The sequence below is a fragment of the Erpetoichthys calabaricus genome, chromosome 12 (assembly GCF_900747795.2).
Source record: "Erpetoichthys calabaricus chromosome 12, fErpCal1.3, whole genome shotgun sequence".
In the NCBI taxonomy this organism is placed as follows: Eukaryota; Metazoa; Chordata; class Cladistia; order Polypteriformes; family Polypteridae; genus Erpetoichthys; species Erpetoichthys calabaricus.
The window spans coordinates 7,023,449-7,048,842 of record NC_041405.2 but is presented as its reverse complement, the minus strand read 5'-3'; the positions used below and the strand labels follow the sequence as shown (position 1 = coordinate 7,048,842).

The 25,394-nt window shown below is 38.6% G+C and overlaps 1 protein-coding gene across 1 annotated transcript in view; it reads left to right on the top strand.

The window, feature by feature from the left end:
* Positions 1-25,394, top strand: part of stx4 (syntaxin 4) — a 42,753-nt gene that overhangs the window by 2,346 nt on the left and 15,013 nt on the right. Inside the window, exons 2-4 of the mRNA XM_028791767.2 lie at positions 18,355-18,453; positions 18,624-18,723; positions 23,052-23,126. Coding sequence (XP_028647600.1) covers positions 18,355-18,453; positions 18,624-18,723; positions 23,052-23,126 — 274 coding nt within the window. The remainder of the gene's footprint in view (positions 1-18,354; positions 18,454-18,623; positions 18,724-23,051; positions 23,127-25,394) is intronic.

Sequence of the window (25,394 nt, the reverse complement as noted above, 5' to 3'; positions counted from 1 at the left end):
ATTTTTCACTTAAGCTGGCACTTAAGTCTTCAATCTTCCTCAAGAATGATATAAGATATGAAGAGGAAGTGATGGTGAAGGTGGTAGGGATGAAAATGGAGTCCGTACACATGTGCCGCACGGCCGTCCTGTTGCGCGCTGCTGAGAGTTGATTCTACAATAAAATAAAAATCAAAATAGTAATAAAAATCATTACCCCGAAAGCAGACAGTAGAGGTCACGTAGTATATGTGTACCAAGAGAACCTTAAGATTCGTTTCTGGCTGTTTCGTTGCACCAGTATGTTGACCTGAAATTTGGTACACAAAGGTTTGCGAGCTACAGATGATTTAAAATCCTGGACAGACAAACGGACAACAACGGTAGTGTATTATATAAGAAGATTTGGAGAAACATAAAATTAGTTTTTGGCATGTTTATTTGCTTACTGATGCGCACACTTTGCATTAGTTGAGTCAAGCTAATTATGCTTTGCTGCAGATTTTTGTTTTCTACTCTGCCTCTGATGCTTCTCATTTCAGTATCCAGCAATTGTCAGCCAGCACTGATAGATTCTGCTGGCCCAGATCCCGCTTTTTAAGTGTTACAGTATCCTATAAAACTTTTTCCACTATGTTAGTCGGTGACTGCACCAAGACTATTAGTGAAGAAGTACAAGTGTGAATGCAGAAAATGAATGTTTAGCAACAAGTTGCATTTCATGGTTTTGTACAGTATGTCTGAGGTGTGTTATCCACCAGCTGGGCATAGTTTAGTGTTCTGTAGTTGCCAATACAATTTGCAGTGGCATCCTTGAATGCCTTTCTTTCTGGCCCAATCAGCAGATCCTTAACTACTTGTCACTGATAACTGATTTTTGCACCATTAAAATGCCTTCCTTGACATATTTAGTTGTTTGTAGAAATGTCTGTCTCAAATATTGTAATCCTTCACCTTCCTTATTTTTCGCTTTCACGTTACATTTTGTCAGTCCATGTGTTATATGAAGAGGAGGCAATAAAATGTTTGTTGGGTTGCCAAATGGTTTATGAGTCACCCTTTTCTGCACTGCAGTCAAATGTTTACAGAGCAGCCAGTTCTTTTTACTTAAGGCAATGAGACTCTTTAGCTTAGCTTGACTTGGCTGGGCTGTCCCATTCACAAATGAAACTGAGCTGCATTCCCAGTACCTGTGCCACTACGTTTAGCTCACCACAGATATTCCACTTCTTGTTGTTGTTGTTGTACTTATATTATGAGTGGAAATCACAAATATAGGCAGTTGCAACAAAACATTATGTCATAGGCAAAGTTTAAAGATGATTTTTGTGATCAGCAGACCAATATCCTTAAGATGCATCCAGAAGTGTTCAGGAAACAAAATCTTTGTTGTCTAGTGTTATTGAACCAAGTTCATGAAACTTTAAATATGAAGACAGGAACCACATTTGAAAGGATGCTGGTTCATCACACACCTAGTTTAGAGCTGGCAGTTAACAGACAGGTCATTTGGATGTGGAAAGAAGCCCATTTAGATGGAACAGCTGGAGAATGTGGTGGCCTCTACTGTGATGCCCGATAACTGAATATCCATTACCTGTGCCCACTTTGTCCACTTCAGAATCATGTGGGTAACAAGAGTCAGCTGTAAATGGCACCAGCCGTCCCCTTTGCTTTGAGTGGAATGATCACTGCCAGACCCGTACATAGAGACCTGGAGACACAAGGTAGGAGCCGGGACTAGAGAGAGCGAAATATGTCAGATCTGGAAACAAAAGGGGGAATTTAAAATTTTAGAAAGTTGAAGGGAAGGTTTGATTTCTTAAAGCAATGCCCATTTACAAGGCAGCCTCAGAAAAATACACATTGGAGGGCTGAAATGTTAGAAAACATGTAGGAATGGTGCTATATTAGCAGGCTTTGTTTATTTTATTTTTGCATTTAACATTTCTCTAAGGGATAAAAATGACATCACATAATCAAATTATCACTTAACTGTAGCCATGTTCTGTAGCCGTCTGTTTAAACTGCCAGCCTAACGGGTAGCTTACGATGAAGGTGACAACTTAGTTATCTTAACAATGTCTCTCAATAAACATACATATTTCACGTAATGTAATCACGATATTCAATAATATTGCGGTATAATGGTTATCTTTACTGCTGACATTTCTATTATTTAATTGTAGGAAGTGAAAACAATTGTATCTTAAATGTTCAAGGTTGACTTAGGTAAAAGCAACTGCCAAATAATAATAAACTGTTACCCATGATTCTTATTTACTGTATCCTTGCTAGCCTAAGAAAATAATGGAGTGTGTAACTGTCCAATCAATGCATGGCCTGAGAGAGCTTTTCCAGTGAGGGACAGACTATCGAGAACTACTTTAGGTTGTCCTAGATGGAGGTGAGCAACAGAGAATGATATTTTTTACGTTTTACCGCACGTTTTAATGTAAGCCCATTTGGAAGATTGTTATAGTTTGAATTAAATCAGTCTTTAGCAAGGCATTAAAGAGCTGCAGTCCTGTTGTCATTTTGATTGTTTCATTTTATTTTGCCACATTTGTGTGTCCTGTGCTAGGAAAGTTTGAGGATTATTATGGTCTGTGTTATAGCCAATGATTTTTACCTCCCCGCCCCCTTGTTTTATGAGATGTTGCCGCCCATGAAACTAAAACTACAAATCGGCTCCTGAAGACAATAAAGCAACATGTTGCAAAGAGAGCCTCCGAGAGTTTAAGTACGGTGAATGCTAGGATTTAGAAGACCTTCTGTCATAGACTTGTGTAGGTCATCCGGCGTTTTGACCAGACATCTTAATATCAAATAAACTAATTGGGTTAATGGGAACTGGACAGTTGTATTGAGTCACAGTGTTTGTATGTCAGATTCTAAATGGTGTAAGAATATTCTACCTCCCAAATTTTGCCAGCATAGGCCACTGCCTGTTTTGCCTGTATGGTAGAGCCGGCCCAGATGGTAACTCAATGTATTGCTTTCAGTTGGAAAAATAATTTTGTAGTACTCTGAGGTAAAAGGTGGTCACTAATTTTGCATTTCTTTTCTATTAGCACCTTTTTTTTATGAAATGTCTTCATATGATTGTTTCATGCTGAATAAATGGAACCTCTAGCAGCCTGATAACATCTTAAAAAGGCCATGGTGGTGTTATTGACACTGATTGATTACAAAATGTGTCATCCTGCAGATGACATGTCCCCAAAGCTTTATTTTTTTTGGCACATTGTTTTCATTAATTGTTTGTATATGTTTTTTATTGCACAGTACAGAACATTTATACATGATGTGTACTGCAGAGACATAACAACATAACCTTTTCAAACAAATTAATCTGATTCTGCGACGGCACTTTCAAGTGCAAGTTAGGGATTGCCCTGGACACGATGCCAACCCATCACAGGGCATATCCATTAACACATTTGCTCAGGTTCTGTGTAGATTTGCCAGTGTAGTCAACATTCACTTTGTGCAAAATCCGTGCAGTCAGTATCCAAGGAACAGATTTGGGCCTGGAATGCTGGCCGTATAAGGGAATATTACTAGTCTCTGTGCCAAATTGAAGCTCCAATCTCTAGGTGAGATGGAAGCATGTATTTAATATACCATTCAGTATAGTTTAGCAAAGAGTTGAATGACAAAAAAGGAGGCAGAAATCATGCCCTAAAGCTCAAGCAATGACATAAACAAGTTGGAATATATACACCTGGCTTTACAGTCAGGAATTTAACATTCAACGTATCATTTAGGATTGCATTTGAGGAATTGGCTTTTTTGAAAGCTGGAGCAGTTTTAATTTTTGTTTATTTACTTCATCAAAGACCAAGATATCACTTAATGCAATGCAGGCATATAGATCCTTTATACCAACAGCAATATGCCTGCATAATGCCTCACTGTGACTATGACAGCCGAGTCAGAAGTTTTCTTTTTGATTTTCTTGCTTTTTAGGCCTTCTGCTGTTTGTTCAGACTATAGTGTGTGCATATCGATCTAGTCATGCAGTAAAAGTAGCAAAAGGTATAGCAACCTTATTGTCACATAATGAGGCAGATATTGCATTTAAGCCCACAGCCGTTTTTACTTTTGTCACTATGATGCACTGCCTTCTTCCAAAATTTATCGATCGATCTATCTATCGATCTACAGTAAAAAGCCAAATACCTGAGACAAATAAAGTTGTGAGCCATATGTCAATTGGTCTGTTATACTAGATCAAATTATTTTTGCTGTAATGATTTTGTAAAAAAAAAAAAAGTTTTACTGGTATGCTAAATAATAATAGATAATTTGTGAATATACTTAAGTGTAAAACATATTCATGGAAATCTTTGCAGTTCTTAAGGGGGGCGTCTTTGTGTATAAATTTGTACTATATGTAAACTGTGTGTTATACGTGAGCCTATCCCTTTAAGAATATTGCCCAGAGTTGTGTGTAGTTCATCGGGATTGGTGAGTGAATGCTGGTTCTAGCCACCCGACACCTGGATTGGACTAAACAGGTTTGCTGATATTTGTATGTTTAAAGCCTGTAATTTCAAACGGGTAGAGAGTATAGGAAAAAAGTTTTTTGCCCAGTTATTGTTTGGCGGAGGGGTGAGTGAGAGAGAAGGTGCACTTTTATTGGTTTAAGCATGCGAGGTGAATACCTCCATTTGCATAGCAGAGCATTAACCAGTGTTTCAATTGATAGTTCCGTGCATTCTGAAAAGTGTATAGAAACACAATACATTTATACTGGTGTACAGGGCTGTGGAGTTGGTGCACAAAGCCTTCAACTCCAACTCCTCAATTTCTGGTACAACCATGTCGGACTCCTCTATTTGTAATTAGACTCTTATATTTACTGTGTTAATTGATCGCACACAACATACAAGGCATTTTATCACTGCCATTTGAATCATCAGGCTACTTTTTATCACACTTAACGTATTAAAGTTTGGATTTAAAGGCTGTAGAGAACGCCACTGTATAAAACAAGGCACCACGTTTGTTTTACATTTATTAAATAATACTCGCATAGTTAAAAAGTTGTTGCATGAATAAAATAGCTTAATTTAATTAGTAGAATAGAATTTGGAAATTTTAGCACCTTATATTACAATTGACATTTGGTCATAGTTCATACATTTTTACTGACTTCGACTCCTGTAACCCAATTGCTTCCGACTCCACTGTCCTGCTGATATCTACCAAAACTATGAGAGTTTCTATTATTGTGATATTGATTTTTTGGCCATACCCCCATTCCTTCCACAGATATTAAATGTGACAGTGGTGCAGCAGGTTGAAAGGAACGATAGCAGTCTGAAGCTGTTGCTCCCTTCAATTATAGCAGGTCGTGGAGGACTGCCATGGCAGCCATGTTTTTAATTAGTAACCAATTCCTGGTGCTAATGGAATGGATTTCTTTTTCTCTCAATTTAAATTGATATTTTTTTTTTTGTTTGTTTGTTTTTTTAGAATTCAGCGCCCTTCATTGTTCTTTTTTTTCTCCACTAGCAAACACATAGTAATGAGATGCAAATTGAGCCAACTCTTAGAAATCTGTAAAAAAAAAAAAAAAAAAAAAAAAAAAAAGTAAAAAGCTTTCCAACAATGTTGAACTGGTCTGTGCCAGTTCTGCAGCCTGAAGTGTTACAGCTTTATAGCTTTGCATTTCTATCCTGGAATATGAAAATTATATGATGCATTTGTTTTACCTGTTGAGTCCAATTTTAGGGTGGGGAGTCTGCAGGAACAGACCATTGAGAGCACAGCAGGACGTTGCATGTCTAAGCTGGATGCAGACAAAAGAAACCATGACAGTACATTGCACAGAAATGTAGTTTTTGAGTGGTGTGCTAAGAAAAAGAAAAAAAAAAAAAGTGAGATTCAGATGTGAAATTGCCAGTCCCATTTTGCTTTTGCACTGCTTTATTTTATCTTTTTGTAAGCTGATGCTCGAAATCTGGGTTGGTACCAATTATCGATCTTTCCCGTGTCGTGTCTGCAGATACTCGTACCCATACTTCTGTTTATTCCTTGCTAATTTTTCTGCACATTATTTATTGTGGTGGCTCTGAGGCTAGGGATCTGCACTGGCAATCGGAAGGTTGCCGGTTCGAATCCCGTAAATGCCAAAAGAGACTCTGCTCTGTTGGGCCCTTGAGCAAGGCCCTTAACCTGCAATTGTTGAGCGCTTTGAATAGTGAGAAAAGTGCTATATAAATGCAAAGAATTATTATTATAGGGAAACCACAGCCTATAGTGATGACTGAAATGAGTGCAAACTACTTAAATGAGCTAAACAACAACAACAGAAAAAAAGATTTTTGACATTTGGCTTAGTTTCAGGAACAAATCTAATGAAATTAGCACACACATTCTTTTTTTTGTCATTTCACAGTTGTTTTAAATGGAAACATGATGTACTGCCGCTAAGAATATCCGAGTAATGGATTTTGCTTTCAGTGCGTTTTGACTGAATGTCTTAACCTTCTCAAATAACAGCACAATGGACTGAAGAGCAGCGGGCTGTGGTGTAAGCAACACCCATTTTTCCGTTTATCTTTGGGATACACAGTGGTTTGTTGTATTCTTTTATTGTCCTTGACATATATACAATGAAACATAATCACACAATTTGCATTATACGCAGCAAATTACACATTGATCAGTGAGCAATCTGGCTTCTGTGGTGTATTGTTATTGTACCCCACCGTATTGGAAAAAATTTTGAAGATGTGCCTCATACCTAAAATTCTTTTTTGTTTTCTTTTCCTCCATTACACTGAATCAGACATCTTTTTTGCAAATTTTGCATTTTGAAAAATGTTTGGTCATTATGTTCAGTTTGAACACAAATAATATTTCAGATTGATGGTATCACGTAGGAATTAGGGGAAACATGAGTTTAATGCATTTATTTGCTTAATAATGCTGACATTTTGTTAGTTTTATCGGGCTAGAAATGTTTTTCTGCTGATTTTTCGTTTGTACTCGGCATGTCATGCTTCTAGTTTCGGTGTCCAACATGTCGGCCGGCATTGATGGAGTCTGCTTATCCTGATATTGTTTTTCCATCGTTGCAAAGTCCTGGGGCCTCATGTATAACGCCGTGTGTAGAACTCACACTATAACATGGCGTAAGCACAAAAGCGGGAATGTGCATACGCACAGAAAAATCCAGATGCAAGAATCTGTGCGTACGCAAACTTTCACGTTCTTCTACTATATGAATCCAGATCAGCGTGAAAAGTAACGCATGTGCGCGTGCCTTCTGTCCCGCCCCAACTCCTCCCAGAATTATACGTCTTTGAATATGCAAATCGATGTAAATAGCCTTCTGTGAAAAGACAATGGGAAAAGCACGGGGGAAAATATAAGAATTTCAGCGAATACCAAGTGGAGGCAAAAGAAAAACGTACTATTTGTTGGTTTAAACAGTGGTATAATCAACAAAAGAAAGTTGATCGAGTGACATTGTGAACTTAAGCTTTCGAGTTTCTCCGACACTAAGTCGCACAGTGCCCGAAATAAAATAGAAGTTGTCACATATCAAAGTCGGCATGAAAAGGCGACTCGTAGCGGACCGTCTGAGTGTCATATGAAAGCTTATTAGGGTACAGAGAAAAAAAATAGGAACACAGTGGGGAAAAAAGTCAACTTTAATCTCGAAATTTCCACTTTAATCACGTAGTTTATTTTGTCATTAAAGTAGAACATCATTAACTTCATCTTAAAATCATTTTTTACTAGTTTCTCAAGTAGCACATTAAATGCTTTGTTCTGTGTTTGATCTTCTATGTGCTCTACGTGTGTGAATCACTACGTGCTTTCGTTCTTTCTCTTTCTCTGACATGACACAGAATCCATTACATTCGTGATATTACAGCTCTCTGAATAATTAAAATACTGAGATGTATACGTGATATCTTTTTCATGATGATAGGAATGAAAGCATGTTATTAAACATGGGAGCACGGTGGCGCAGTGATTGTTCATATCTCACGCTAGAGGCTTGCTGCGCCATGTGCGACTTTCGATGAAATAATTTATTACAGAAGTACTGTCTCTTTCAAATGTACTAACCTCTAATTCCTGTCCTTTTCTTTCTCCAAATACCCAATCACCACACAATCAGCTCTTAATAGACGTTAAGCCATCTGTAAGCTTAGAATGCAGATTCTTCAAAAATTTTAAGGAACATTGAAATATCTTCGTAGTACATGTTTAATTATTCTATCCATCAATCCTTCCAGTGTCGCGTCAGCACCAGCAATAATACAGCACAAGGCAGGAGCTATCCGTGAACTATCTAGCGCTGCGGCACAGTGTCCTCACATGTTTAATTATTAACAATACAGATTATTTAAATGAAGTTAAAGTTTTATCTGTATACTATAAGCAACATATTTTGCTGCATTTCATCTTAGAAATGATATCGTCATCATACGCGCTTTATAAAGTGGCACAGGTTGTGCAATATTATAACTGTAGTGCAAGTTTACAGTGAGGTAATTGTACTTATAAGTACAAACAGTTCTACAAGGAGCAATTGATGAACTGATTGAGTGCGTTTATAGTTCTTAGGATGAAACTGTTTCTGAAATGCGAGGTCCGTACAGGAAAGGCTTTGACGTGTTTTGCCATGGCTGAGGTAGTGTGTGCTTGAAACTGTATACTGATAATTCTGTTTCCGATCAGCTGCTGCAGTGATTCCCCACTCACAGACAGTAATATAAATACTCTGAGTGGTGCAGTGAGAGAGTAATATGGAAAAAGATGATCCGCTGTGGCAACCCTTAACGGGAGCAGCTAAAAGAAGAAGAAGATGCTGTGAGCGTAACAACGCTAAAGCAGTTATGGTATTTGGAATACTATGGCTATTCCCTGGACCATTATATTGCTACAGGTTAATTACAATCAGATGCATTACACTAATAAACAATATGCAGTTAATTTCAGTGTATTTATAAAGCCGCTTCAGGAAGGTGGGTCTAAGAAAGAAAAGGTAACCACACAGGATCAGTAGCACTGCTTTGATGCTGGTTGCCGCCAGTCTGCAAAACCGAGCGGAGAAATTGCGTACACCAGGGTTTGCGGTACCGTGGAAATGTGCGTGGCTTTACGCCAAGTTTAGATTTTATACATCGCGATTTGAGCATGGAAACGTTCGTACGCCACATTTCTGTGCGTACGCACCGTTTATACATGAGGCCCCTGGTGAAACCTCCCCAACACCCACCCCAATGCTCATCTCTGCCTGCACCAAGATTAGTAGGGAAGAAGTTCATGTGTGAATGCACAAAATGAATCGGTAGCAACATGTTGCAGTTTGTGGTTTTGTGTGCTTGAAGGATGTTGTTAAGTAGCTGGACGTAGTTTAGTTTTCTGTAGTTGCCTAGAAAATTCAAATAACGTCCTTCAGTGCCTTTCATGTGAGCTCCTGCTACCCAACTAGCAGATTTTCAAGCTGCTCATTATCGATGATGTGTCTGATTTGTGGAATAGCAAAAATGCCTTCCATAATTTTGTTTATTTCTGTAAATATCAGTCATTTGTCATCATTCCTTGTTCATCACTTTCATGAATTTTTTTTTATCTGTTTAAGAGGATGTAAAAATGTTTCTTTTGGGTCAGCTAGTGGTTTATGTGCCACAATTTCCTGCTGTGCAACCAAATACCTGTGGAGCAGCCAGTTCTTTTTAATGTAATGAGACTTTTTTAGCATGGCAGTCCCATTCACAGTACTTGGCATGTCCAGGCTGCATTCCAGCTAGCAGTGCCACCACTTTTAGGTCATCGCAGGTGTTCTAGTTGTAGTTATTCTGTTTATTTACAATATGAAAGGAAATCACCAAAATAGGTGATTACAATTAAACAGTACGTGACAGGGAAATTTAAAGGTGATTTTTGTGATCAGCAGGACAAAATTCATGAGATGCACCCGAAAGTGTTCAGAAAACAACATCTTTGTCTAGAGTTTATTGACCAATATCAATATGATATCCAATTATTACGTATCCCTAATTGATTTGCTTGCTATTCCTAAGTCTAACTTAATAATAATAATAATTCTTTGCATTTATATAGCGCTTTTCTCACTACTCAAAGCGCTCAGCAATTGCAGGTTAAGGGCCTTGCTGAAGGGCCCAACAGAGCAGAGTCCCTTTTGGCATTTACGGGATTCGAACCGGCAACCTTCCGATTGCCAGTGCAGATCCCTAGCCTCAGAGCCACCACTCCGTCACTTGGTGAAGCTTGAAACTAAGCAGCTCCTGCAAGTCACCGGAAAGTTTCAGAAATTGTGGTTAACAAGTGTTTGCCTTTTCCCCACCCTTCTTAAATGCTGAATGCCATTTGACTGTGAGCAGTTTTTGGTTGTGCTTCTTGGCAGGTTCGTGTTACTTCATGGATCTCTACTGCTGATTTCAAACAAGTGTGTTATTTGACCTGACAAGACTGGCTTGTTAGTTAATAACGGTCAAAGAGGCTGAGACTCTAAAGTTCGTTTCCTTCAAAGTGCACACATCACTTGAGTTTAAACAGTTTACTTGTGTGTGCGTTTGGAAAGGTCAGCCTGTCTGCCAGTCTAGGTGGATAATGTTTGAGCGTAATGGAATCTATTATCTGGGAGTAATTGCAGTTCTAAAAGTTCTTAATGATTATAATTACCTTATTAAAAAAAAAAGTAATCAAAATGTGTGATTAAGTGTATTATTTGAGAGCAAATATTTCTCTTAAGTGTGCATTCACATTTGAGGCAAATTATTGCATGGAGGATGTTATTAATGCCTCTGTAACAGGTCAGAAGAGCATATCGGGAATCATACGTGCGAGGGTTCAGTTACACAGCTGAAAATATGTAATTCTCATTCTTGTAATCATGTGAGCTGTAATGTAATAACTTTTATGTTTTATCTAGCCGTGTGACCTTTAACACACGAACAGCATGTCTATATTGAATTGTGGGCTTACCTTACGACTTGCGTTGAAAGCAATTTGACTCCCCTTATGTTATTTGTTACCGTTAAGAGCACACTGTAGTTTTCAACACTTTTTATTTTAATACAAATCCCATGTGTATTCCTTTCATCTCTTCCATGTAGCAGATCTCCTCATTATTCACTTACCTGTATCAGGGCTGTGGAATTGGTACACAAAACCTCCAACTCTACCTCCGACTTCTCTATATGTAATTAGACTAATATATTTACTATGTTGGTGGATAGCACACAACATGAAGGATACAAGGCACTTCGTCACTGCCAGCGTGAATCGCCAGGCTTCTTTTTAACACCCTAACCTGTTAAAGCTCGGGTTTAAAAGCTGCAGGGATGTTGTTTTGGCTTGGAGATACTGCGTAACATAAGAGATAACAGTAAACTTACCAAATTAAAAAAAAAAAAAGCGACGTTTTTATTAAAAAGTCTAGAAGAAAACAGGAGTGTTTATGAAGTGAGAAAAAAGCAGCAAAGGAATGAAACAAAAAACAATATAACAATCCCGAATGAAATACCTATGATGGAAGCAATATAAAAACAAGAATATTCAAAGAAATAACAACGACGACGATATTTCTATAGCACAAATAATGTAGCTCAAAGTGCTTTACATGATGAAGAAAGAAAGAGAAAAAAGACAAAATAAATAAGAATTAAAATTAGTCAATACTAATTAACATAGAATACAAGTAAGGTCTAATGGCCAGGGAGGACAGAAAAAAAAAAAAGCTCCAGACGGCTAGAGAAAAAAATAAAATCTGTAGGGGTTCAAAGACCACCCAGCTCCCTCTAGGCATTCTACGTAACATAAATGACCTCAGTCTGTCCTCATTGTATTCAGGGTTCTCATGGAAGAATTTGATGATGATGGTCATGTGGACTTCTGGCCTTTAATCCCTCAATGGAGGGACATCACGGTGCTTTGATCGGGTGGGGCGGGTGGGGGGCGCGGATCACCACCACAGAAAACCGGAAAAAGAACAGAAGAGAAAGTAGGGGTTAGTACGGATTTTGGAGCCACCATGAATAATAATGATAATTAATTGAATATACAGAGTATCAGGATTAGACTAAGATGAAGCTATGAGAAAGCCATATTAAAGTAATGTGTTTTTCAGCAGTTTTTTAAAGTGCTCCACTGTATTAGCCTGATGAATTCCTATTGGCAAGCTACAGTAATCCCTTGCTATATCGCGCATCGCCTTTCGCGGCTTCACTCCATCGCGGATTTTATATGTAAGCATATTTAAATATATATCGCGGATTTTTTGCTGCTTCGCGGGTTTCTGTGGACAATGGGTCTTTTAATTTCTGGTACATGCTTCCTCAGTTGGTTTGCCCAGTTGATTTCATACAAGGGACGCTATTGGCAGATGGCTGAGAAGCTACCCAGCTTACTTTTCTCTTTCTCTTGCGCGGACTTTCTCTGATCCTGACGTAGGGGGATTGAGCAGGGGGGCTGTTCGCACACCTAGACGATACGGACGCTCGTCTAAAAATGCTGAAAGATTATCTTCACGTTGCTATCTTTTGTGCAGCTGCTTCCTGAAACGACATGCTGCACGGTGCTTCGCATACTTAAAAGCTCGAAGGGCACGTATTGATTTGTGTTTGAAAAACAAACTCTGTCTGTCTCTATCTCTCTCTCTCTTTGTCTGCTCCTGACGGAGGGGGTGTGAGCTGCCGCCTTCAACAGCTTTGTGCCGCGGTGCTTCGCATACTTAAGCCAAACAGCCCTATTGATTTGTTTGCTTTTCTCTCTATCTCTGTGACAGTCACTGCTCCTGACACGCACTCCTTTGAAGAGGAAGATATGTTTGCATTCTTTTAATTGTGAGACGGAACTGTCATCTCTGTCTTGTCATGGAGCACAGTTTAAACTTTTGAAAAAGAGACAAATGTTTGTTCGCAGTGTTTGAATAACGTTCCTGTCTCTCTACAACCTCCTGTGTTTCTGCGCAAATCTGTGACCCAAGCATGACAATATAAAAATAACCATATAAACATATGGTTTCTACTTCGCGGATTTTCTTATTTCGCGGGTGGCTCTGGAACGCAACCCCCGCGATGGAGGAGGGATTACTGTATTCCAGATTTGAGGTGCATAACAGCAGAAGGCCGCCTCACCACTTCTTTTAAGTTTAGCTCTTGGAGTTCTAAGCAGACACTCATTTGAAGATCTAAGATTACGATTTGGAGTGTAAGACATTCCGAAATATAAGATGGAGCGAGATTATTTAAGGCTTTGTAAACCATAAGCAGTATTTTAAAGTCAATTCTAAATGACACAGGTAACCAGTGTAGTGACATCAAAACTGGAGAAATCTGCTCGGATTTTCTTTTCCTAATTAAGATTGTAGCAGCTGCATTCTGCACTCGTTGCAGTCGATTGATGTCTTTTCTTGGGTGGTCCTGAAAGGAGTGCGTTACAATAATCTAGCCGACTGAAAACAAAAGCGTGAACTAATTTCTCAGCATCTTGCAATGTTATAAGAGGTCTAATTTTTGCTATATTTCTTAAGTGAAAAAATGCTATCCTAGTAATCTTATTATGTTATTTAAAATTCAGGTCAGAATTAAGTTACCCCTAAATTCTTTTCCTCCGTCTTGACTTTTAATCCTAATGCAGCTTCATTATATCAGTTTTTGCAATCACTAAAATTGATATAGTTTGAGAAAATTACTACTCATCCATTCAGAAACACAAGTAAAACATTGCACCAGTGAATCAAGAGAGTCAGGGTCATCAGGCGCTATTGATAAATACAGCTGTGTGTCATCAGCATAGATGTGGTAGCTCACGTTATGCCCCGAGATAATCTGACCCAACGGAAGCATTAATTCCAAATAAGTCCATTAATTCAGCAGTCCTGCCATTCCACTTTGTGGAGAGACTGAGCGAGGAGTCTGAGTGTCTGGGCTTGTGAGGGTCCTGATAAAAACCAAGATCCAGGCCTTTAATGACCTCTTGGGCACAGCCATCAGCAGTGTGTCTGTTTGCTGAGAGAATGTCGACCTTGTCAAGAGGTTTACTTACCTTCTCAATGACATTCATGTCTCTGGTGACTCTTCCAATGAAGTCAGTAGATGGATTGGAGGTCATTAGGTCGCTGGTAAGGGATATGTGGTGCTCCCGATATCTATGCAAAAGGACGCAGGTCCAAGTCTTTAGAGCCCTGGTGCTTCCTGTCTTGTTATATGGTTGCGAGACATGGATGCTATCCAGTGACCTGAGACGAAGACTGGACTCCTTTGGTATTGTGTCTCGTCAGAAAATCCTTTGGTACCTCTGGTTTGACTTTGTGTTGTTCATGGAGTCTTGAATGAGGCACATTACATGCATTCTGAGGGAGCGTCAGTTATGGCACTAAGGGCCATGTGGCGCGATTCCCTGAGGGTGACCCAGCTCGTAGGATCCTCATTGTTGGGGACCCGAGTGGCTGGACCAGGCCAAGGGTCACCCACGTAACACCTAGCTGTGGCAGATAGATGGTCATTTTCGGATGGTGGGACTGGACCGCGTGTTTGCCTGGGGGGTTGCCAACCGAGATCCTGAGCTGTTTCTTTGTGTGGTGGGTGCAGCAACACAGTGTACAAGTGCGTGCTCCCCAACTTGACTTGTCACCGGGAGATGAAAAGTATCTTACCTTGTACATTTATGTATGCTGCATCCTAACCTAGAAGTCTGAGGGATTGGACAGAAAAAGGAGTAGCTGGGGGAGAAAGAATATATAGATGCCACACACAGACTGTAACCATGCTGAGAATCGAATCAGGGTTCTGTAATATGAGTAAGGAACCATACAGCTACACCCATTCATTACAAGCAAACACGTTGAATGGAATAAAATTGTGTGGTCAACGTTTTCAGAAAATGCAGAGGCATGTCAATGGCACGCACTCGTAACAAACTTAGACTGAATGTACTGTAAAATGTGAGTCAGTACTGTGGAGTCGGAAGTAACCACTGAGTTATTGGAATGGTAAAAATGTATCGACTCCAACTCTGACTAAATCTAAAATGTAATATAATATGCTAACATTTCCAATTTCACATACACCAATTCAATTAAACTATTTTTCTTCTAGACTTTTAATAAAAACATAGCTTCTTTTAAAATTTTGTACGTTTACTCTTATGTTTAATGTTACTAAGTATCTGCAAGGCACAACAACATCACTGCAGTTTTTAAACCCAAACTTTAACAGATTAGAGTGCTAAAAAGTAGCCTGATGATTCATGCTTGCATTGATGAAGTGCCTTGTATCTTGCATGTTGTGTGCTTTCAATCAGCATAGTAAATATAGGAGTCTAATTACAAATAGAGGAGTCGGATTCAGAGTTAGTGGTACTAGAAATTGAAGAGTCGGAGTTGGAGGTTTTGTGTACCGACTCCACAGCCCTGAGTGCATGTGCAGTGGACTAGCATACAGTCCCGTGTTATTTTTGCCTTGTGAGTGGCTCCTCGATTAGAGTAGATAGTTATATGTACACCATAAGTTTGTCTGTATGCATTTACTTTATGTTGTATACATGTATAGATAGTGCTGCTGTCTCAGATGTTCAGCGTTGTGGTTTCAAATCCTCTGCCCTTTACTTTCTATGTTGAGTCAGCCCATTCTCCATATGTGAATTTTAATTAACATGCACCGGTTTTGTTCCCAAACACTGTAATTGTATTTTATGTTTATTGTATAAAGTTACCGTCTGTTGAGACTGCGTCAGTCTGAGTATGCGCGTAGTTGGATCCTGCAGTAGACTGGAAATTTTCTCAAGCAATGGTGACTTGTATCAGTGCTGGTTTTCTTTCTTTCTGAAAAAATGAAAGAGTTGTGTTGCTTATATTCCCATAGGTTCATACAAACGACAGAAGGCCTGCATTTACCTTTGTACACTTTAGTTTTTATTGACAAACCACCCAATTTATGTTGTAATTCTGTGGATGTTGAAAGTGTTGTGGTTTCTTTCACTCTGCATGTGCAGACTTTCTGCTTAGCTCTCTTCTTTTATTTGTAATCATGTTACTGTTGTGATAACAAGTACATTTGCTTGTCTTTTTTAATATGTGTGCATGTATATAAACAGTACATGTATGCAGGTATATGGTTAATGCAGTGTTTGTGAGCTTTATGTAAAGTGAGTCCCACATTTTCTTGTTGTCAGACTGCTGTTTGCAAGTTTTTCCTGTGTGAGTGGTGGCTGCTGTTCTGTTTTTTTGTCTCAGCCCATCCACACACACACACACACACACACATCCCACTGCTGGGTATGCTAGGTAAACTGACGGTTCTTTGTAGCTGTGTGCATGAATTCTGTACCTGTGATGGACTGGTGCTCTTTCCAGAACTGGCTTCCCCCTGGGTTAGGCCTTGATCCTGTTATGATCCTCACCTGTGAAAAAATGGAGTTGCGGCAGTAATGGTAAGTGCAGTGAAATCTAAAGTATAACCGTCTGCCTTTAAGCGGAATGGGACAAGCAACTTACTGTTTTTATGGAAACTTTCTATTACAAACGCTATCACGAGAAAATTGACACGTACAGCCCCTTAATTACGTTTGGAATTCAGGCAGTGTAAATGGTGTGTTTTGGGTTACATGATAAGCTGGAGGCAGAAAATTAAGTGCCAGCCTTGGGGTTTAGTGTCCCGTGCTGTGTTCGCTATGCCACACTGTGAAAACTCATTCAAGCTATGTTTTTGAATTAAGTACATTTTTAAATGAGAATACATGCATTGTGAACTATGAATGTTGTCTGTTGCCCAACTCTCTTCTTCCGCACCCTCATTTTGTGTCGGTTGCTTCCTACAGTATCGGGATGCTTCCCATTGGTGTAAATTGGCCAGGGATGATTGGCATTGTTGTGGCATGTGTATGGATACACACCATATTATGTTTGAGATTTTGGAGGATGGCAAATGCAACATGGACCTTGACTTTATTAAAAATAAATAGTTAAATAAACAAACAAACATAAAGGCCATCCCAGAAAAGGGTTTAGCGTGTTCTGGCCCACATTCAACACTTCCATCATCATTTTCATATTTAGATTGGTCTGACATAATAAATCAGAATACAGTGTAATTGTTTGCACACTTTTTTTACAACTGGGGTACAAGCCGATTAAATGGCTTGTTCAGGGATGTCAGAATTTGCTAACTGCGATGTGGAAAGGGGTGTGTGGTGCTCCCAATATCTTTGCAAAAGAACGAAGGTCCAAGTCTTCAGAGTCCTGGTACTTCCTGCCATGCCATACGGCTGAGAGAAATGGACGCTATCCAGTGACCTGAGACAAAGACTGAACTCATTTGGTACTGTGTCTCTTCGGAGAATCCTTGGGTACCGCTGGTTTGTCTTGAATAAGCGGTTGCTCATGGAGCCCCGAATGAGACACATTACCTGAATTGTGAAGGAGTGTCAGTTACAGCACTATGGCCATGTGGCTCGTAAGATCCTCATTGTTGGGGACCCGAGTGGCTAGACCAGACGAAGGGGTTGCCCACGTAACACCTGGCTGCACAATTGTCAGTGCCAGTGGCTGCATTGAAGTCACCCATGACCAGAGGAGTGTCACCTCATGGGCACCCATCAACTACTGAGCGAAACTGTGAATAAAATGTGTTATTTCAACATACAAGTAATTTTTTTTTTTGCACACGATTAGTGACAAATGATCTGACAGCTCTTATTGCCACTATTAGGAGGAAAGAAAACTGATGTGGACTGACTCTTTCTGATGTAGTTGCTTCTGTGAAGCCATATTTTGGTCTGAATACATTAATCTATGAATACAAGTTCTGTTCCACTGTTCCTTGCCAGTTTTGACATCACAGTCATTCATTCACACCTTACAAGCAGTACGCTTTTCACCTTCACGGCTTGTAACTGTGACCTCTTTCCAAGCTGCCCTTTTGTGGAGCATAACGATGAGTGGTCTGATCTGCTGAGCTGAAGAAATATCCAGATAACCCTTGAAGCCACCGTTGCCCTTCTTTATTAGAGTGGTTTCACCGTTCATTACTTAACTGTTTATACTCTTTCCATTATATCAGTATGATCCAGGCTTTAACTGTTTGGTTACTCCATTGTTCGGTGTCTTGCTGCTGGTACTCCTACATTCTATGTCTAGTGACATTCAGATGTCCATGTCTCTGTCTATTATTAAACCTGCTTAATCTGGTTTAGTTAGTGTCACAGGGTTGGAACCTGGCCTAGTAGGAACTAATAGTGTACAGGGTGCTTGTTGGTGAGTAAATTGAAATTGCAATAAATTCAAAAGTAACTCGTTGGTTGATAGGTGTAAGTCCATTTTTATGTCTTGCTCGTGTTCCTTTTATTTATTTGTTTAATTTTTTATTTTATTTTTAGAAACTTGACAGTCATATTGAGGATGAAGAGAAAAAACGAATTTTAAGCCCTGGAGATGGAAAAGCAAGCAGTAAGGATGAACAGGTGTATTTTGAAAATGTAAGTTCTTTATCTGGCCATAGTTTACTTTTATGTTTTTTTTCATATAACGCTCATGGACAATGATGTGTATTAGGAAAAGGGGATGTGTTTATGTTTAAAGATTTGAATACTTCCGAAGAAAGTGATGGAGCAACGTCATGTTAAATCACAGTGTTCTCTTTCTACAGGTGCAACAGATACGCAAGAACCTGGGGACCCTGTCTCAGAAGATTGATGAGCTGGAAAGAAAGCAGTTAACTGTTTTGGGGGTGGCACTTCCTGAGGAAAGTGAGTGAGTTCTTTCTCTCTTTTACAAGCACATTTCAATTCTGTCTCTGGCTTGAAATGTTACCCAAAGTTTATTTGTACATCAATGTTGCAGAGTTCACGTGACAGATACCAAAAGCCACATCTGCTGCATCAGTGTTGACCAAAAGCCACATCTGCTGCATCAGTGTTGTCAGTCTGCTTGCCACTAGATCAGGGGTCGCTAACCTTTTTTCCCCCCCTAAGAGCTACTTTTACAAAATGAAAATGGCAGAGAGATACTCATGTTTTCTAATGTTTCTTCTCATACTGAATAAGCTTGTTTTCCCTGAACATTTACAAAATGTTGGTGTCCACAACTCACATTTAGCATTAAAACATCAAAAAAAAAAATTAGTTCACCTGCAAGTGCATTTTGTATGTCTGTATGCATGCATTTTCTAGTGTATCTCACACTATTGAATTAAAACATGAATGCTGTCAAGACAATACAATGCAATTCCAAATCCACAGATATGACGTATTCATTTGTCATTTTGTTCCATGTCACTGTTTCAGTTTATTCACATGTCCAGTTGCATGTGTGATGTATTTTTTAGTTAGTGAGATGACTCAAGAGAGGCAGGTATATGGTGGGGTATAGCTCCTTAGGTTCATAGAGTCATTTAAATGTTCGTCTGTCAGTCTTGTTCTGAACTTTGACTTCATGACATTCATGTCAGACTCACAGAGGTATGGAGACCCAAACAAAGCAGTCATTTTCAGAGGTGCTTGGTGAAGATTCTTATAGTTATCCGGCTCTACTAAGCTCCAGAAGTGCTGAGAATGCTGTTGAAACTTTTAACTGCACCTTATTTTGAAGGTTTACTAATATATAATATATAAAATCCAATGTCTGTCTGTCTGTCTGCTTTTCACGAGAAAACTACTTAATGGGTTTAGATCGGGGTTTTTTCTATAGTTTGCTTGAACATTCTGGTTGATTCTGCGACTTCTCTAATTTCGCTATGTATCACAGTTCGATTGCGGTCCTGATTTAATTGCGCGAATCCCAGAAAAAATCGGCGGGCCAAGGGGTGGGGCCTTCCTCACTCACTTCACTTGCCAGCTTCAGGGTGTGTTCCTGAACTCCGCTTAGCTAGCGAACGAGAGAACAATTGAATTAAACTTTGTTTGATATTTAAAATAAAGTGTTACTTAGGTCTTGATGGGTTTGAGTCCAGATATTTTCTTAAGTGTATGCCTCATTGAAAAGATAGATTGCAATTCAGATTGTGGCTTGTGATATGATTTTTTCAAAAGTTCGCCCACCCCTAATTTAATTAGTCAAGTTTTAAAATTTATGTACGATTCATTAACCCTTTGGCAGCTACTTGGAAAGGGGTTGCGAGCTACCGGTAGCTCACGAGCATTGTGTTGGAGACCGCTCCGCTAGACTGTCTTCAAGGCTGAGTGTTAGGTGTTACTGGCAGAAGCCTAGCATTTTTGGATTAGAATGTTAGTATTTTTCTCAAAAAGATATGTAAAGGTGTAATTGTAATGAGGAATTTAAGATAAATTGTTACTATTGACAGTAGATGGTTCACCATATCTTTGAAAGTGGCCAATAGTTTGAATCATTTTGAGAACCACAGTTTTAGAGGACTAAACCCCAGTAGATTTGTACATTGTTCATCTTGCATCCGACACGGACAGTCCTAGTCCCGGATTGTCTTAATGATGGTTTTGTTTTAAACAGTTTCTTAATTAGAAACCAACTCTTTATGCATGTACCATTTTATTAGATAATCTCAACCTAGTACATTTTATCATTATGCTTTGTTAGAAATTCCTTCTAGCATGCATTTTACTTCTATGGATACATTAATATTCTCCTGTTTATCATTTTAATATAAATTGGTCCCACAACATTTTTTTTTTATCAAATATTTTATTGAATGTCATACTTTAGATCTTCTTACTGTGCCTGTGTGGGGTTATTTTTCTACCAGGTAACCTATTTTCCTACTACAGTGGACCCTTGACTTACACGAGGGCTGGTTGTAACTTAAGTTGATTGTAAGTCAAGACTATTTTTCCCAGAAGAAATAATAGAAATGCCCTTAATGTGTTCCGAACCGCCCACAGCAACACTTACTTAACTTTTTTTTAATAGAAAATGGTTGTATAATATGCATAATTTACCAAAAACACCAATAATTTTTCTAACGTACTAACCAAAAAGTTATAAAAAGTGCCTAGCCTACCAGAAACAACAATTTCATACTGTACTCACCATTTAAGTTGACATCTTTGGCTTGCAGGAAGGAAGGAAGGAGGAGAATGACATGGAAGGTGGTTATTGTTTGGAAGGAGTTTCCTTATACAAATATTTTCTTTGTAAAATTGTTGAGATGGTGCATTTCGACATGCTGTACATATTAGCGAGATCGGTCACACGAACGCCACTCTCATATTTTCACACAATTTCCTTCTTTGTTTCGATTGTGATCGCTTTCTTTACCTTCGCTTCCTTCCTTAGCAATTATCGAAATAAATTATTTAAATCACTGCACTGACCGAAATTACGTCTACAAACACATGTATCTGGGCTCCAACTGACGCTTACAAACGCTCTCGGCTGTTTGTTTACAATCGCACAAGCGGATACATGTGACCGCATTCGGGTCGTAACGCAAGATGTTGGTCGTAATTCAAAACAAAAAATTTGGTTATAAAGCAAGTTGTTCACATGTCAGGCCAGTCGTATATCAAGGGTCGACTGTACTTCCTAAAGATCTGTAAATGTTAATTTAATTGGAAACCCAGAATTGACTGTGTGTGTGTGTGTATGTGTAGCAATGCATTTGGTTTCTAGAGACAAGTTTCATGTAGACTAACGACTGAAGTAAATGCCCTCATTAGATAGTGAATATTATTACTATTATTACATCATATATTAAATTCATTATTGCAGCTGATCATGGATCTTAGAAACACATATCAGGTTAGCTCATGCAGTTCTCAGCATGAGTGGCTATTGAGTAGCCTTAATAATACATTTAATTTATTTATTTAGCACCTTTCCCATGCTCAAACCACTTCACAGAAATTCGGAATGAACAAAAGGGTATCTACAAAATTGGATACAAATAGTATCCATATAAAACACTAAATAAAGATAAATACTAGCTGTGGTGTGCTGGGCCGGTAATGTCCCATTAAGACAAGACTCACTGAATCTTCACGCTGTTTAAAAAGGCAGGCTCAGTTATGGGAGTTGCTCTGGACCCACTGGTCGTGGTAGAGAAAATGAGAATGAAAATAAAACTGAGTGAAATTATGAACAGCACTGCATCTCCTCTCTGACAATGAGGACTTTCAGCCGAAGTGTGTGATGAAACATTACAGGGGCTCTTTTATTATACCAACGGTATTCCTTACTGGGACTGTAACTGCCAAGTCGGATGTTTTCTTTCTTTTTAGTCATTCTGGCGTGTGTCTTTATTTATTTAATGAGATTCTTTAGAAAGCCAAATTTCGAAATGGGGACGAATACAGTTTTATAACGTTCTACATTAAGTGAGATATCACATTGTTGTTTGTAATCAGGAGTAATGTTGTGGAGTCTTCAGCAAAGTTCATACAATTATAGCAAGCGGACTAACTTGTCTTTAATGCTTTCCATTTGAAATGCTGGGGTCTGCTAGTTGGTAACCTCTTCAACTCAATTTTGAACTTTCTAATATGTCCAAAGTTTAGGACCCAGTGATTAGTTGAAATGCATATTTCTGGCATGACTGACCTTCATTGTTATTTGGTTGATTTTGGGAATTTTGGGTGTACTTTTCTTCTGTCATCTCATCTGGTAAGTAATTAGTCCTGAAATAAGAATGTAGTTCTGAGACGTTTAGGAGCTAGAGAGAGAGAGAGAGAAGCCATCCATTTGTTCTTCCTGTGAATACATTTGTCCCTTTCACTTTTGCTGGTAGTTTGAGCCTTTGTTGATAGCAATTATTATATGATTATATGGCAACAACAGGCCTTGCAAGAAGTGAATGTCCTTTAAACATGGGCTGTGTAGAGATTAGCAATCCACTTAATGTATACAAGTTCCAATACAATAGCCTTAAATAACTCAGAATACAAAATATTATGAATTCACATTATAATAATTAATTTCAGATACAGAGATATATAAACATATAGCAAGTGGTCAATGGAGGGCAGTAAAACAAACACCTTGTAAGATAGTAGATTGAGAGACATACAGTATGGCTAAAATCAGGCAGAATGATCCTTTCTGAACTCCTGCTTGTCCTCTTTCTTGGATTTTCTCTAATTAATTAATTTTTTAAATATTTTTTTAGGCATGAAGCGGGAACTGCAGACATTGCGTGAAGAGATCAAAAACATAGCAAATGTGGTGAAAAAGAATTTAAAAAGTAAGTGTCAGTATGAGAATTTGAAATTATTCACTACTCTGTGTATGACCGCAGCTGAGTATGTCGCATGGCAAATTAGAATAAATGTCCCAAAAGTCATGGAAATGAATCCCTAAAGGTGAGAGCTGTATGCCATCTGAATAAATTCAGATAAACCTGCCCAGTGAACTGGATATGAGGTTTAATATTCACCATTGTAAGAACTTTCATTTTTGTTGTATGAAGTAAGTATGCCAAAAAAATTCTTACTTTTGCTCATTCCTAAGAGGTGTGCAGGTGCAGAAGAAAATGAAATGAATTAGGAACTTGACGTTTTTCTCTGTGTGCGCCCTGGGGCCTGCTTTGTAGCTCACAGCCCTATCATTATAGGCAATACACTTTCATCTTAGAGATGCTGTTGGTGAGACTAAGATGGATTGTTCTGCTCATAATTCTTGTGCTGTGCTTGGTCAGCTGAAATAAAATTATAACCTTCACATGCAAAAGATCTTGTAATGCCAAAAATTGTTATGTTAGTGATCACTTCTGAATATTTATAGTTTTTTTTATATAGCTAAATTTAACCTATTCATATACAAAAAGTTAAAACCAATAAAATGGTTATAGATAGAAAAACATTTAGAAGGCATACACTTCTTTGACTATTCCTATTGTTACGTTTTGGTTTGTAAGAAATATATTAGCCAGCCTGTCACTGCTCATTGAACATTTAAAGCCAACCTCATATGTGTATATAGAACATTTGCAATATGGAAGCTGTTGCAGGCATCTAAACATGAAAGGATTTCTAAATCTCTGTTAATAATTTTAAGATCCTTATAAAGAGCTGGTTGGGACCTTTTTAATTTTTTAATATCATTCCCACAATTTAAAGCATTCTTCTCATCTCTATGCTAAATATTTTGTACCGCTCTCATCTGCTGTTGAACCCAAGATTACAGGGTTGCATTGGGCAACTTTCACCATATTTTATTTTTTGAACGTTTTGTCCTGCCCCGTCTGCATGCTTACGAACCTGTGGTTAGAGTATAGCATGAAACTAATTTTTGTGTCTAAACTTTATAAAAGTTTCATCTCCCTCTACCAGAAAATCATCCTTCGTAGCAAGCAGAGCAATAAAAATCCATTCCATGCTGCAAAATATTAAAATATAGTTTACAGTTTTCTGATGTTGACTGGAATTATTTGATACCAGTAAACGGCCTTCTGCACAACAATGTGCAGTGAATACTCTTAACTTATAGTTTTCAGACTCTTTCTCTTTACGTTTAGCATTCGTTTGCTCAGAGGTTGATGCACTTGTTGCTTCCTGAGCAGCTCTTCTCTCCACTCTAGCAGCCCGCTTCTTCTCCTTCTGTCTGCATCTTTTCGTTTTAAAACTGATTAAGTCAGTTTTTGTATTGCAATTAGTACATTTTTCTTAATTTTTCACTTAAGCTGGCACTTAAGTCTTCAATCTGCTTCAAGTATGATTGAAGATATGAAAAGAAAGAGGAAGTGACGGCGAAGGCGGTAGGGAATGAGAACGGCGCCCATACGCATGCGCCGCACGGCAGCCCTGCTGCACTCTGCCGATTAGTTTATTTTACAATAAGATTAAAAATAAAAAGATTAATAAAAATCATCACCCCGAAAGCGGACAGTAGAGGTCACATAGTTTGTGTACCCAATTTCAGGTCAATAGGTGAACCGGTTTGCGAGCTACAGGTGATTTAAAATCCTGGACAGACAAACGGACAGCCACGGTAGCATATTATATAAGAAGAAAAGTCAATGCCGTACCCAACTTTAAGAAAGGTAGGCCCTCTCTTTGTTTTATCACTCAATGTGCTCAGTCCTTTGCCATACTGATGTAGTACCTGCCTTTGTAGCCATTCTCATTTTTTTTTTTGACTTTGAAGTTAGAAATGAAACATATTGACGGTTTGTTCTTTCTTTCTTCAGCATTGGTAGACTTTATTAACACAGTAGGCAAAAATGTAAAAAAAACAATGAGACTATTCATTGAAAACAAAGCCATTTCTTCATCTTTATTGTTTTCCGATTGGCATATCTGTGTTTTGCTTTCTTAGTAGTGTCTGTGGTGAAAAGCAAGCTGCCAAGCGAGAGTCTTTAGTTTTGACCTGCCTGACCTAAAGAACCACAAAATAATTTTTTTAAACTGTGGGCTCCTTGCTGTTATCCAGAGGCCTGACCAGGTGGCCCTTTGCAAGCCATTAATATAAATTCTGACTTAAATAGCAAGTTATTTCCCGAAAAGGTGATGAC